The sequence below is a fragment of the Lissotriton vulgaris genome, chromosome 8 (genome assembly GCF_964263255.1).
Source record: "Lissotriton vulgaris chromosome 8, aLisVul1.2, whole genome shotgun sequence".
NCBI classification, from domain to species: Eukaryota; Metazoa; Chordata; class Amphibia; order Caudata; family Salamandridae; genus Lissotriton; species Lissotriton vulgaris.
In genome coordinates, this window is record NC_141696.1 from 1302250028 (window position 1) to 1302265020 (window position 14993).

Sequence of the window (14993 nt, forward strand, 5' to 3'; positions counted from 1 at the left end):
CACACCCACAGGGCTGTGACATCTTCAGCCCAGCAAAGTTCACTCCGGCAGCCAGGCACCTGCGCAGTTAGCACATGTACAGCGCCTGGGGGCCTGACCTGAACATAAAGTGTGTCTGTCAGGCTGACCTTTGCTCAGCCTGACAGGCACTCTTTATGTCTGCCAAAAGGACAGGCCACTTCAAGTCAACCTGAACCGTTGCTCGACATAATAAGGATTTGCATTGCAGTATTAATGAAAACCAGAAACAAGATCAACAAAAACCACTTGTGTACCTTGTTAAGAAATAAAAGGATTAAACAATATAGCGCCTTCACTCTGTTAGGTTTTAAATCATATTTAAAACAGGAAATAGAATGAGATATTATCAATAACCTCTAAATGTCATATTCTTGGTCAGTGTGAAAAAATATGTTCTGCATCAGTGGCCATAGGTGTACAGAATTCTACTCGTCATCACGAAAAATGTACACGACGGATGCAACATGACGGGCAAGAACGGACGCCGCTTTATAATATATAGATTGCGATAGGTGAAACGCCGTACTTCCACTAGTAAGAGATGCTGGAACCGGATACCTGACATATAGGAATATTGACAGTTGGGACTTAAACAACCCTTGAATCAGTGAGTTTTCACTATATAGGAGGTTGTTCTAGGAGGGAGTGACCTAGCGCGAGTATTTCATTGACGAAAATAGGAACAGATTAATTGGAAATATACTGGCCCTGAAGAAGTCCTTAGGGACCATGGGCCCGATGTAGGTGTCCATTTACTGACCGGTAACGGCCGATTTCGGCCGTTACCGACCGGTAAATGGTCATTCCTGATGTAGGGCCCCTATTTTACCGATTCGGTAAATTTACAGAATCAGTAAATTTACCGAATCGGTAAAATACCGAATCGATATTTTTACCGATTCGGTAAATTGGAGATGTAGGTGGGACTCTTCTGAGTCCCACAGGCCTTACCGAATCGGTATTTTACCACTCAATCCAATTGGGTGGTGAAATACCGAATCCAGGTGTGCATGAACATGTGTGCATGCACACCTGTGCCATGTGACAGACAGGCATGCCCTTCGGGCATGTCTATGTGCCACATGGCACACGTGCCTGAATTCGGGGTGGTAGAGGGTGTCAAAGTGACACCCCCTGCACCCTTGCAAAAATCGGTATTTACCAAATCAGTAAATACCGATTCGGTAATGACCATTGATTCCTATGGGCTTCAATGCCCATAGGAATCAATGGGCTTTACCGATTCGGTATTTACAGAATCGGTATTTACAGAATCGGTAAATACCGAATCTTAACGATTCGGTATTTACCGAATCTTAAATACCTACATCCCCCCCCCCTCCATTTTACCACTTCTTAAATACCGAATCGGTATGATTCGGTATTTAAGAAGTGGTAAAATGAATTTACCTACATTGGGCCCCAAATGCGTTGGCTACGGTCGTTTCCTTATAAAGAAGATTTTGAATAAAGAAAATGTACACAAGACCTGCTGATTGGATCTGAAATTTTGTTAATTGTGACATGTTTTGATATTGAATGGAGTGCTGGATCTTTCGTTTGTTTAACTAATGAAAGCCAGAAACAATATCAACAGAAACCCCTTGTGTTCCTCGTTAAGAAATAAAAGGATTAAACAATATAGCGCCTCACTCTGTTAGGTTTTAAATCGTCTTTAAAACCGGAAACAGAATGAGATATTATCAATAACCTCTAAATGTCATAATCTTGGTCAGTGTGAAAAAATACTTTCTGCATCAGTGGCCATAGGTGTACAGAATTCTACTGGTTTGGTAATTAAACAATGTAAAAATAACGTATTAAATTGGACACTTTCTGAGAAAAAAAATATATAATCTTTTGTTGAATCACGTCATATGGGGTCAGTTTGCATTGAGCTCAGAACTCTTAATTGTGTCAGTTTTATAAAGTTTATTCCGCCTTGAGACAAAGTCATTGTACTTCATGCAATGAAGAAAACCAGTCTAGATATTTAGCGCTACCTAAAAGATAGGTATGTAGGCACAGCCCACATACCAAAAAGTGTTGGGACTCTCTAACCTAATGGCTAATTGTGCCACAACTTCAAGTTTTGAAACAACAGATATACACACATACTGAAAGAAACCTTTGTTAGATTGTATCTAGACTTTCATTTTCACCTTTAGGCAACTTATACTAAGACATGAATCTTTTCACTTTGGATGTCATATGACACGTACCCTCTCTGAACATTTGGTTCAAAAATGAATCTGTTTTTTAATATTTTGTTCTAATTAAACGAATAACCTAAACCCCCTCTCGCCAGGACAGTGGGTCCCTTGCTTCGAAAAACATTTTGTGAAGGATGATAATTTAAAAGTAGTAACCCTTGTGTTAGGATGTCTGGGATGAAAGAAAATAATTAACATTTTATTGAAAAAAAAATTAAAGAAAGAAATCTTCAGAGTTGCACTAATAATGAAGGAACTTTTGACATTAACACAAAAAGGACAATTGACAAGACACAAAACAAAAGGAGGAAAAGTCTTCTGAATGCACAGTGAAAACAAACCATCACATATACGTGGGTTCTGAAGACATCCTACAGCTGACAGGCTTACAGGTATAGAGGTCCAGCAGACAAGTGGTGATACTGCTCCCGAAAATGTCTAGAAGCTATTCTACTGAGACGTGGGAGCATTTCCTTTTACAGTATAGTGGTATATCCTTCTAAAGTATAGCAATGCTGCTTAGAAGTGCTTGTCCGGATGCTGTGGTAACTAGTTGGTTCCCGAGGTGCCTTTCACAGCAACCCTAGTTCATAATTCCATCACTAGCCATAGCTTAATGTATAACAACTCTAAGTGCAGAGTCCCAATGTGTACTCCGGAGCCCATAGCCAGTGGAGGATGTGGAGTTTAGGAATAATGTGACGGCCTAGTCTTAATTCCATCCCATGCCTCTTTCTTCCACCATCCTGTTCTTCCTGCCTTTATCTAAATCTCACATGTTCTTTTCATCCTTCCTCTCTTCCTTTGCAAGAGTATCCCTATCTTTTTCTTCCCCCTTCTTTCTCCCTTTTCAGCCTTTCTCTCACTTGCTCTTTATCAAAGTCTGATGACGAAAAAAGTGCCAGTGTCCAAAAATGAGCTCCGGTGCTCACCAACTGCAATCACAGAGACATATTAAGCACTCCTCGGTCTGCCACAGAAGCCAGACCTCTTAACTACCCACTCACCAGATGGGGAGCTGATGGAGCACATTTTCATCATGCCACTTCAATACATTTTCCAATGTTGTCCCTTTCTGCAATAGGCAATGAAAACTAAATAATCAATAAGTTTTAAAGAAAGCTTACCCTCTGAGCACGTTCTTTCAACTCTTGTTCTTGAGCAAGGAATGCTTCTAGCCTCGTCTGGACATCTATAAGCTTTTCAGGGTTAATCCTAGAAAGAAAAACACATTTGTTGACTAGGTTTACAAAACAAATTGATACTTTTTATCGGCATACAACAAAGTAAACCATCACCACTCAGTGAACAAAGAGTTCGAGTGTGTTAAGTAGGCAAATAAACAGAGCAGCAGCAGATACACACAATCATCGCTGTCCAGAAAAAGCAAGATGGTGACAACAGCTATGGATTTTTCCAAGCAAGACTCTTAGGGCAGATAATATATGTCTAAATAAGATAAGGATCTCTTAAGAAGAGTCCTTACAAAAACGTCCTATACAAAGTATACAGGTCTAAATGCATTAGCTATTAACACTCAAAAGAAATTAACATTTCTGAATGTGGCCAACATAGTACAAGCTTCCATTTTGGGTATCTGGACACATTTTCAAAAAATCACCGCTGCAATTATCAGCGCCACAGTGTGGTTAGGAACTTAGAGCAATAAACTGTATCTCAGCAGTCTCAATAACTGGAAAATGAATTGCTTTCAGAGTAGCTTTGCAGAACATAAATGCCATTTAAAAATGTGTGGAGAGAACACGTCCTGTGTGGTTTTTAATTTGATTAGTAGCCCAAGTACTCTATTAGCCAAGCTCATTCGAAGCCGTGGAATGTTACGCATCTTTCCATCTCAAAAAACAAGACTAACTTGAGGCAGCAGCAGACCCTGTCAACTAACTGGCACAATGGGTCAACTTGCCTGTCCTCCTCTGGCGACCCAGCTGGGGGGTCTTTCCTCTCTTTATTTGATACATGTGATGTCATTACCATCATCTGCCTCTTATTGTGGTACCAATCTCCATAGGGGACCATCCACAATGGAATTTGTAACAACCCCTTGAACACCGACGGTACTTTTGGTCACCTCCAGTGGACCACGTGGTGCCTCCTTTCTCTGAGAGTTTCCATACAACATCTCTCTGCATGCCCTCACCATATATATAATATATACACGTATTTCCTCCTGGTAGCACATTTTCATTCACTTTCTCTGAGAGAATCCCAATGCTTCCTTCATATTTTTTGTCAGGCGTTTGAGATTGCATGTCCAGGGATTTTTTTATCTGGCTGGAATGGGTGTGGCATGGCCAAAGACAGACCCTCAGAAATAGAATTGCAGATCAATGTCCCTTGGTGACTCGTGCTTTCCTCCCAAATTCAAGTCTTTCTCTAGGGAACAGTCACTTGTCTTTGATGTTGGTTTTGATCGGACCTTCTATGCCCTCATCTGAAGAATTGGTGCAGTCGATCACAATGTCTCATTTAGAAAGACAAATTCACATAAATACATTTACATTGCCGTAAGATTACATTGACAATTACTTTACATGGTCTCTAATTGTACATCAATCGTTGCACAAATTCAGCTTTAGATTCAGGCACAGATATAGGTTTTGAGCAAGGTTTAGAGATTGGCGAAGATTAAAGGTTAGCGTAATGTTTAGGCTTTGGTAAGGGCTGGGGTAGGAGTAGTGCTAGGTAGGACAAGGAAGAGAGTGAGGGCTAGGTAACACCAGTGAGGCAATATTTTATTTTATTGAGTTTTATATAGCGCTGGCTAGACCCGAAGGTATCGGAACGCTTTACATCAGGAGAGTTACATAGGTTCCAAGTTACACATGATCACAGAAGGTACATCAGTTCCAAGTTACATCCATTGGTTCATTGAAATCTAGTATTGTTACGGCTATGTAAAAATGATTATGTAAAGCCTGGCAATAGAATAGTTGCAGAAGAAGTAACAAGTTATACATCTTATTGATGCACCATATCAATTCAAAGATTTCAGGTACAGAGGGGCCCTAGCAGATGCCAGCAACACCCCTGGGGTCTTGAATCACATTTAAAGATACATTCGTAGAGCAGGCCTTGTTTTCCAGGAGCTGGGTCATGTTGATGCCTGCTGCATTCCCTTTGCCCAGCAGTACCATGAGCAGTGATTTTTCTCATGCTTTGCCTTCCAGCTCAGGGAGCCGGGAGGAGATTCCTGGAAGGATTCACTTAATCGTGTCATTGAACTTGTCTAAGATCTCCGAGCCTGTTTTCAATAGGTTACCTGTTGCAGGAGGTGAGAGTGCTTCAGAATAGACCATGGTTCAATTCAGATAAACCAATGGCCATCTCACTTCTCAAGGCTTCTTACTCGATATGACAAAGCAATGGGTCTCTTGCGGATGGGCTTGCTCGCTCAGTTCAGTGTCTCCTTCTTTAGACCAAGGGGTGCCACATCTCCCCCCCCCCCCCCCACGCATTTTCAATAGTTCATTCCCACCCTGCTTTCGAAGTTCCCCACTATCTGTGGCCTGTTGTTGTTTCTGGATCCAATGCTGTGGTGTTTTACATCTTCTAGTCAGTTGGTCGAGTTTGTGTGCATCCTGAGCAAGGTTGTTTATCCTAGAAAATGTGTTTGAGAATCTGGTTCTGCTATGATGCTGTATCCTAGCCTCAATGGGAATCTCACACTGTGTCATACCGTATAAGTTTCCACTTGATCAGCTGACCTTAATGTACCCGCGTCATTAGCAGTTATATGTATAGCTGTGACCTGCAAGATTCTCCACACCTTTACTCAGCAATAATGCAGCAGTGAGTCAAGAGGCCCTTTGCTATCTTTGGCCATTAGGCGAGTCTCTTTTTTAACCCGCCATCTGCTGTTTTGTTGTCTACAATTGTGATAAACTGCTTGCGAATCTGATTCAAGCATGTAAACCTATGAAATATCCAATACTGCAGAAGAAATGTTACTTATATTTAACTATAATCCTCTCGCATTGGTGTGTTTCATAGCTTCACAAGCGGCCCACCCTTCCTTCCGGGTAGCTCACCTACTTGATATGATGCTTTCACACTTGTGCAAGGAGGTCTGAGTAGTTATGATTGCCACTAGAGGAATGGAGCTCAGCCTCACTGGCTCAAGGTTCGGTCTTTTTTAAAGAGGTGACTTAGCTACTAAAGTGACAGTCTTCACAGCTCTTCATGTGACTGTTTAGCATTGCACAACTATTTTAAAATTACTGATGGTTTAACAGCTCGACAAAGCAGAATTAATCAAGCCTTTCAATTTATGTAAGATCAAATGCAGGAAAAATATGCCATTACTTAAAGGAAAGACAAAGAATGCCTGGCACCAGTTTAAAGCTGCACTGCATACGATCAATCAACCACCTCAGTGAACAATCCAGTAATCTTGAAAATAATCATTTTCATCCGTTTTTGTGTCTCTTAGATTTAAAGTTCAGACGGAGGTGATGTGATTTAAAATCTTTTAATGCTCCAAGAATACCCATCCGCTGTTTTCACAACAGCTCGGTGTATCACATCTCAAGTTAAGTTACTTAAAAGAAAAACATATTTTAAAAAGTCATTGCTACTCCCCAATACCCTTGTATGTATCTCCATAACAATGTAAAGTTACCCAGTAAGTTTAAATCCGGACAAATGGACATTTGTTTTCTTACTTGATTCCATTGATGGGAACCTTCCGCTCGGTCAGCTGTTGCACCATGCCTTTCTCCTCTGAGGGAAGGAGGACCAGTAAAGCTTCACCCCCTTCTTTGTACCTGTTAATGATAAATGAAACCTGTTATAACCAGCTGTAAACCAGGATAACCAAATCTGACAACTTTGTTGACAGACTGTGCCTTAAGAACTGGGGCCTAGTGTGCGTGCTAAGCATATCTACCACCATTCAAATTCTCTTGATGCTTGATAACCAGTTATTCGTCTTCTGGTCGCATGGTTTTGAGATTAGCTTCAAACATTTACAGACTCACCAATCAATGACAATGCGGCACATGACAGTAGTGGGTGGGAAGATAGTACTGAATTCAGCAAAGGCATTTAATTGAATCTAACAAAGGACACTATCATAAATACTGCGCCACTAGATAGTCCAAAAACAAAGTCATTTTATCACAGTAAACAGAGCAGAGAAATCCACCATAACTCTTCTCCAAAGAGCATGCTCCAAAATTCATTGCCAGAAAGAAAGTACTTCCCAGAAAAATGTGCCATTGGAAAGCAACAACAGGGACCCCTAGTGTAGGGTACAAACTAATATTCTGAAAATCTGGGCACCATAAGACACAGAATTGGGTTTTCAATATTTTTAAACTCAGTAAAACCACCACTCGTCAACAGAACACACCTTAGGGAGCAAGTGTGAAAGAAAGGAAATTCCAAGGTTCATCAAGGGCTTGGAAGTTGATTACACTTGATCCCACCCAGTTACAAAAGGGACTTCCTAGGTATTTGGTCAAAGGACCAAGTGCCAGCTACTAGGTATACTATGGAATGCCTGTGAACTGAATAATCATTTCTTTGCCTTCAAACACAAGTCTCCTAAAAGCCTTTGGAAAGGGCGGTGGGCACCCTCCACTGCATGTGAGGTTGCCCCTCATCCAGGAGAGCACCGTGCTCTACTGGGAGAGCAATCAAAACAATGTGGAGCACACTCAGAAGGTCCAAAGATCTCAAGCCTACAGGGGGAGATGACAGGGGGAATGGGCTAAACAGAACTGTAGAAAACTGTTAGGATGGTACAGCTGTCCATTAGACAGACTAGCCCATAGTCCATTTTTGTATGGAAAAAGATGATCTAGACACAGGTTACAGCTGATGACGTTTAACCTTGCCATGGGCACACATCTGTAGAGGCGTCCATTGCCTAAATTGGTCTGGCTCCTCCTTACCAAAATTCATATATTGACAGAGCGTACATCTAGAAGAATAATCAACCAGTGGTCGTGTACTTTGTAATTAGTGCCCCAGAATAGGTTTCCAAGAGGGATGCAAGATCAGAATTATGTGGCATTAGAATAAATGCCAGAAAATGTACCTTAAGATTAACTTTTTGAAGCGCAGTGTAGCCGTGACATACAGCCTCTGGTGACCCTAACTCTGCTCCCTAACACTTGGTATCATTTTTATCTACAGCACGGCAATACTGCTTCTACACCAATACTACCGCCCCATCTGTCTCAGGTTTCTAAGATTCTGCAAAGAGGAGGGATGGGGACAGTCTTGGTTAATGTCTTAATTGAGTCAAATAAATACAGGTTTCCTAAAATAAATGCACAGGCCCAAGTCCCTCAAGGCAAAAAGTCAAGTTTAAGACACGCCCTGCGATCAGGGAGAAAACACCCATGATACACTACAATAAAATGTAATAATTAAGTAGCTGCTCTCTCTCAAATGTCACTGTGAATAAAACTCTCATTACTAAAAATGCAAGTATTAAACTGTTAGAAAACACACTGATGAACTGGAGCCCACATTTTGTCATCTGCCCAGAACTGCTTGCTATCAAGATTCGTCAGCCAATGCTTTATTAAAAAGAATATACTGGTGTTCACATCTTAAAGCGCTGCGCTCTGCCTTACTTTTACACTGCGGTCTATTGTGTCCTTTTTATTATGTTAAGATTCACTAGTGTAATCTGTTTGCACAGAACAATGAGAGATGCTGTCTGCAAGGAGGATTGAGGTCAGCAAGTGACTCAACCACAAAGCCTGAAGAAATCTGTATGCACCGTGGGCAATTACAATGATTAATTGATTAATGAGCTGATCAATTGAATCTCAATTTCAGAATAATGCAGATCGGTTGCGGGCGGAAAGTAATGATTCTTGGCCTCTCCACAGAGTCCGTGATCTGCCACTCTGTATTAACCAAAAACTTCCATCGGAAAATGTTCAAAGACGCCTATAAAAAACGCCTCGTTCTGGCTCGGTGAGTCGGGAATGTAGAATCGACAGGTCTGCGCCGCTCAGCTGCCCGGTTTTATAGGCTTAGTCGTCCAGGCCTCGAGCACAACGAGAAATTATTTCTGTCTCAAGTCTGTAGAAGAAACTAAGGACATACAGTTGTGCCTTAGAGTGCACCTCTGGTCTGGGGTTAAAACAGGGCTGCATCCCTACATTTTCACAAATGAACAGGCCGGTATCAGGAAAATCAGCGCTATAGAAAAGGCCAGAAGTGTTGGCAATGCAAATAGGTTGGGCTTTAATGCGCTACATCCTACATACACTAGGGCTTGCCACCCCTCTTTCACTCGCAGTCACACCCTGCCCGTTCACTCACTTGGGGCGCACCCATCCCCACCTGTCTTCACCCTGGCCCCTGTATCCTGTGTTTTACCAGTCCCCTCAGCACTCACACAGGCACACCACTAACCTGAACTTGCACAGGCCCATCCCTCACCCTGCACTCACACAGGTAAACACCCTCCCACTGCACTCACACATGCATACCTCTCACCCTGCACTCACACATGTAAACCCCTCCCACTGCACTCACACATGCATACCTTTCACCCTGCAGTTACACAGGTAAACCCCCCTCCCACTGCACTCACAAATGCATACCACTCACCCTACACTCACACACTTAAACCACTCCCACTGCACTCACACACGCATACCGCTCACCCTGCACTCACACAATTAAACCCCTCCCACTGCACTCACACATGCATACCTCTCACCCTGCACTCACACAGGTAAACCCCCCCTCCCACTGCACTCACACATGCATACCGCTCACCCTACACTCACACACTAAAACCACTCCCACTGCACTCACACGCATACCGCTCACCCTGCACTCCCACAGGTAAACACCCTCCCAATGCACTCACACATGCATACCACTCACCCTACACTCACACAGGTAAACCCCTCCCACTGCACTCACACATGCATACCTTTCACCCTGCAGTTACACAGGTAAACCCCCCTCCCACTGCACTCACAAATGCATACCACTCACCCTACACTCACACACTTAAACCACTCCCACTGCACTCACACACGCATACCGCTCACCCTGCACTCACACAATTAAACCCCTCCCACTGCACTCACACATGCATACCTCTCACCCTGCACTCACACAGGTAACCCCCCCCCTCCCACTGCACTCACACATGCATACCGCTCACCCTACACTCACACACTAAAACCACTCCCACTGCACTCACACGCATACCGCTCACCCTGCACTCCCACAGGTAAACACCCTCCCAATGCACTCACACATGCATACCACTCACCCTACACTCACACAGGTAAACGACTCCCACTGCACTCACACATGCATACCGCTCACCCTGCACTCACACACGTAAACCCCTCCCACTGCACTCACACATGCATACCTCTCACCCTGCACTCACACCTAAACCCCTCCGTACTGCACTCACACACGCATGCCGCTCACACTGCACTCACACAGGTAAACACCTCCCACTGCACTCACACATGCATACCGCTCACCCTGCACTCACACGTGTAACCCCCCCACTGCACTCACACACGCATACCACTCACCCTGCACTCACACGTGTAAACCCCCCCACTGCACTCACACACGCATACCGCTCACCCTGCACTCTCACACCTAAACCCCTCCTACTGCACTCACACGCATACCGCTCACCCTGCAATCACACAAGTAAACCCCTCCCACTGCACTCACACATGCATACCGTTCACCCTGCACTCATACAGGTAAGCACCTCCCACTGCACTCACACACGCATCCCGCTCACCCTGTACTCACACGTAAACCACTCACACTCATACCGCTCACCCTGCACTCACACACAAAGCTCACACACTGCACTCATACACGCATATCGTTCAATCTGCATTCACACGCGTAAACCCCTCCCACTGCACTCACACACACATACCACTCACCCTGCACTCAGACAAGCACACTGCTCACACTGCACTCACAAGGACACACAATCAACTTATTCACGCTGCCACATCTCTCACCCTGCAAACACACAAGCACACCTCTTACCCCTACACCAGCCTCCATAGGCACAAACTTGCCACTGCAGTCATGTGTCTGCTTTTCACCCAGCACTCAACATGGGCACAACAATGCCCCTAGACTCACAGAGGCACAACCCTCCCACTTCACTCGCAGAGATGCACTATTCCCCCTGCGCTCAAATCCAAGGCTCACCCTTCCAAAGAGCACCCCCTTTGTCCCTGTACTCAACACACTTACACCTCACACCCTGCATTCACATGCACACAGATATCCCCCCTGCACCCATACAGCAATGCCCATCCCTACTGCACTCACACAGGCACACCATTCACCCTGCACAGACACACTGCTCACCTTCCAGTCACAACGACACGCTAGTACTATGTACTCACATGAACACTCCTATCCCCTGCACTCACATCGGTTCACCGTTCACCCTGTACTCACAAGGGCACACTGCCCATCCAGAACACACCCAGACACACTTCTGCCACTGCACTCACACAGACCTGGCTTACACTGAACTCCGACAAGATTGGTGCTCACCCAGCATTCACAAGGGCACACCCGTCTCCCTGCAATCACAAGGGAACAGCACTCACTGTGCACTCACACAAGAATACCACTCACCCTGCACTAACAAGGAATACCGTGTACTAGCACTGGCACACTTCTCCTATTTCACTCTCACATGCCCACCCCCCCAGGCACTCATGTGCATGACCCATACCTCGCACTTAAAGGGCACACCTTTGTTCCTGTACTCACACATGTACTTCTCTCACCTCAGTGAGCACAAACCACATGAGCCCAGTGAGCACAGAGTGTGAACATGTCTCTTCTCATATGGGCATACACTCTTTCTGCACTCACTCAGGCACACCTCTCACCCTGCAACCACCCGGACACACTCCTACTGCCCTCACATCAGCACCCACTGCTCACCCTGCACTCAAAGTAACACTGCCAACCCTGCACTCACACAGAAACACCTCTTACCCTGCACCAACACAGGCACTGCACTCTCAGGAAATGAATCTGTGGAACAGTTACACACCAGACTCAGCAGCAGATACTTTAATCCACTGACCAGGGGGCCACCATGAGACCAGCATGTGGCAGTCACATATATCCCTGCCGCAGTGCCCAGCATCGCCACTCCACCTTCAGGGACACTGGGGCAGGTGAGGTGGCCTTCCCATCCCTCAAAAGGGCCTCAGGTAGAACTGATGTTCTCTCAATGGCAGATTGGGAAGCCTCCACCATCTCACTCAGTGCTTTCGAAAACTGTTACAAATCTCTTTCGTCCCTTATCAGCTGCAGAACAACTATTACGTTCCTTTAATGTTGGCAATTGGTTTTAGTTAATCAAAAATAATGGGAAAAACTAGGAAATGTCTTCATTTGATAAAATGAAATACTAGTGGTTATGGGCAGGTGGCCAATGACTGGAGGGCACATGTGTGCAGCCTCTGAAGAACTTTCAGCAGTCTAGCTTTACCTAGAGGTGGGCGAGCTAACAAATTCACAGGGACAGCTGAGCGAAGGTGGATCCAATGGTCGGTTCTGGATCCAAGAGCCTGTGAACGAGCTGAGCCCTCAAACTATGTGCATGCAAATCATGCAAGTAACATACACAAAAATATCAAGGTCTCCTCAACACCCACCGATTTCTTGCATTAATCCCACTGCACCGGGGACCTCAGCCCAGCACCACTAGCCCACTGGGGTTTGATTTTGCGAATAAATGAACATTGACACGGCATCTCACTGAAGAAATACCGGGACCACATCACGCAAAATGCCACAGTTGTGGCCATGCCCATCTGGGCGGGGATTTCATTTAAAATGGTGCCGAAAACTGCCGTGCCATTGTTTGTGCAGGCGGTGCCTTTGATAAAGTGTAGTTTACACTAAACGCGTCAGGCGCAGCTGGAACTTAATTTTGTGATGCCGAGCAGTTCTTTCCAGCAGCTGTATTTGTAATAAATAAGAGTTGGCAATGGACCTACCTGTTAGCGGGCTCTCTCTTCAGCAGGCAAATTTTTGTTTGGATAGATATATATATACAAATCCATGAAATCACAAAAAAGTGCAACAAATAAACACTTTTTTTTTCTTTTTTCCAGTCTTCAAATTGTTTAGGGCAATTGTGTCTGTTTCCCTAATTGAGTGCACAGTCCACACTGGGAGGTAGTCCTTTGAACAATTCACACTGAGGATTGGCTTATCCTCTGTTTCTTTAGTGTGTGCCCTAAATAATGCTTTACAAAATTCTGATTTAGAAGACTCCTTCAATGGGTGCTGTTGACGCGTTTCGGCTGTTTTAAATGCAGTTCTCTTCAGGACAATCGAAGAAGATAAGTACATATTAAAACAATATATACAAGCTGTAACCTCATTGGGGAGCACAAATATAGAGGTAGAGCACCCAGTGAATTAAAAACCAAGTCCAAGTACCCATAGTTCTGTGACATGCAGACCTGAATAGTACAGTCAACTGTGCATTTTAATAGGAAGGCTACAGCAGGTGCTCTTTGTTAGGCAGTACTGTAAGGGCTGATAGGCATGCCTTTCTCAAAGGAAAGGAATGATTATATTGTATCCAGGATATCTCACCGCGTTCGTGCAACAAAGTATTCCCTGACTTATGTGAAGGACACCAGTGGTGAAAAATGAGTGAGTAATGAAAAGCTCAAAGTGGCAATGCCCCAGGGAAGAAAGACTCTGGCAAAACGTGTCGAAGCAGCCAAGAGACCCAATAACATGGCTGGCAAGCAGCAAAGGGGCTCCAAACTTCCCAAAAATAGAGTTAGCCCTTAGGCATTCAAAACCATCACTTCATCGGCGGGGGGTAGGAGCAAGCATGGTGCCACAGGCAGAAACTATAGACGTCACCACACCTGATGAACCATTTACCCATGCAGGATTCCCCTGAAACTCCCTCTCGACTCACACTTGTGCTGTTAATTAGTTGCCACCCTTCTCCCACAGTTCCTCTTTTTCCCATGAATCTCCTCATCCCCCAGTATTCATTCAGAGGTTCACCTCCTCCTTTGCCTAGCTTAAGGGCCACAATTCTTTCCCAATCACCAGCGTACAGCATACCGTCAATGCTGTCAATACATACAAATATATGATGTTACATGGCGGTCTTCACACCGCGAATACCTTCTCAACGCAGGCATTACAACGCAAGTCGTTACAACGACTTGCTTTGGAGGGCACTGGACTTAGGAATAGTATGATTTCCTATTCCAACTCCAGTCGACGTACAGTAGGGAAGGTGTTGGAACAGTAAATCATACTATTCTTTAGGTTAGAGCGCCATCTACTCCAAGTCATTGTAATGACTTTTGTTGTAATGCCCCACGTTATAAAAGTATTGCGGTGTAAACACCGCGATGTAACCGATGTTTCCCATTCTTACATATGCTGGGCTCTACATCATACATGGTGTTTCTTCACAATAGTATTCTCCCACACGTTAGTGGGAGTACAACCACAGAGAATAGTTGATGTTTGTCCTAAGCATGTACTACTCAACGTTGCATAATGACTACAGGACTCATGCTACCTTCATGTTAACTGTATTACTCCAATGTTGCTATACACAGTAATGTAACGAATAAGAAAAAAAACACGATTAAAAGTTTAAAAAAGAAAAAAGATTGACTCCTTGAGATTCAATTTCTTTAACACAAGGAATCGTTTCAGATCAGTACATCAGATGATATGGCTGCTTTGAGA

At 44.2% G+C, this 14993-nt stretch overlaps 1 protein-coding gene across 1 annotated transcript in view; it reads right to left on the reverse strand.

The window, feature by feature from the left end:
- Positions 1–14993, reverse strand: part of DDX10 (DEAD-box helicase 10) — an 832256-nt gene that overhangs the window by 661245 nt on the left and 156018 nt on the right. Inside the window, exons 10-11 of the mRNA XM_086935230.1 lie at positions 6917–7018; positions 3362–3449 (exon numbers count right to left, since the gene is read on the reverse strand). Coding sequence (XP_086791356.1) covers positions 3362–3449; positions 6917–7018 — 190 coding nt within the window. The remainder of the gene's footprint in view (positions 1–3361; positions 3450–6916; positions 7019–14993) is intronic.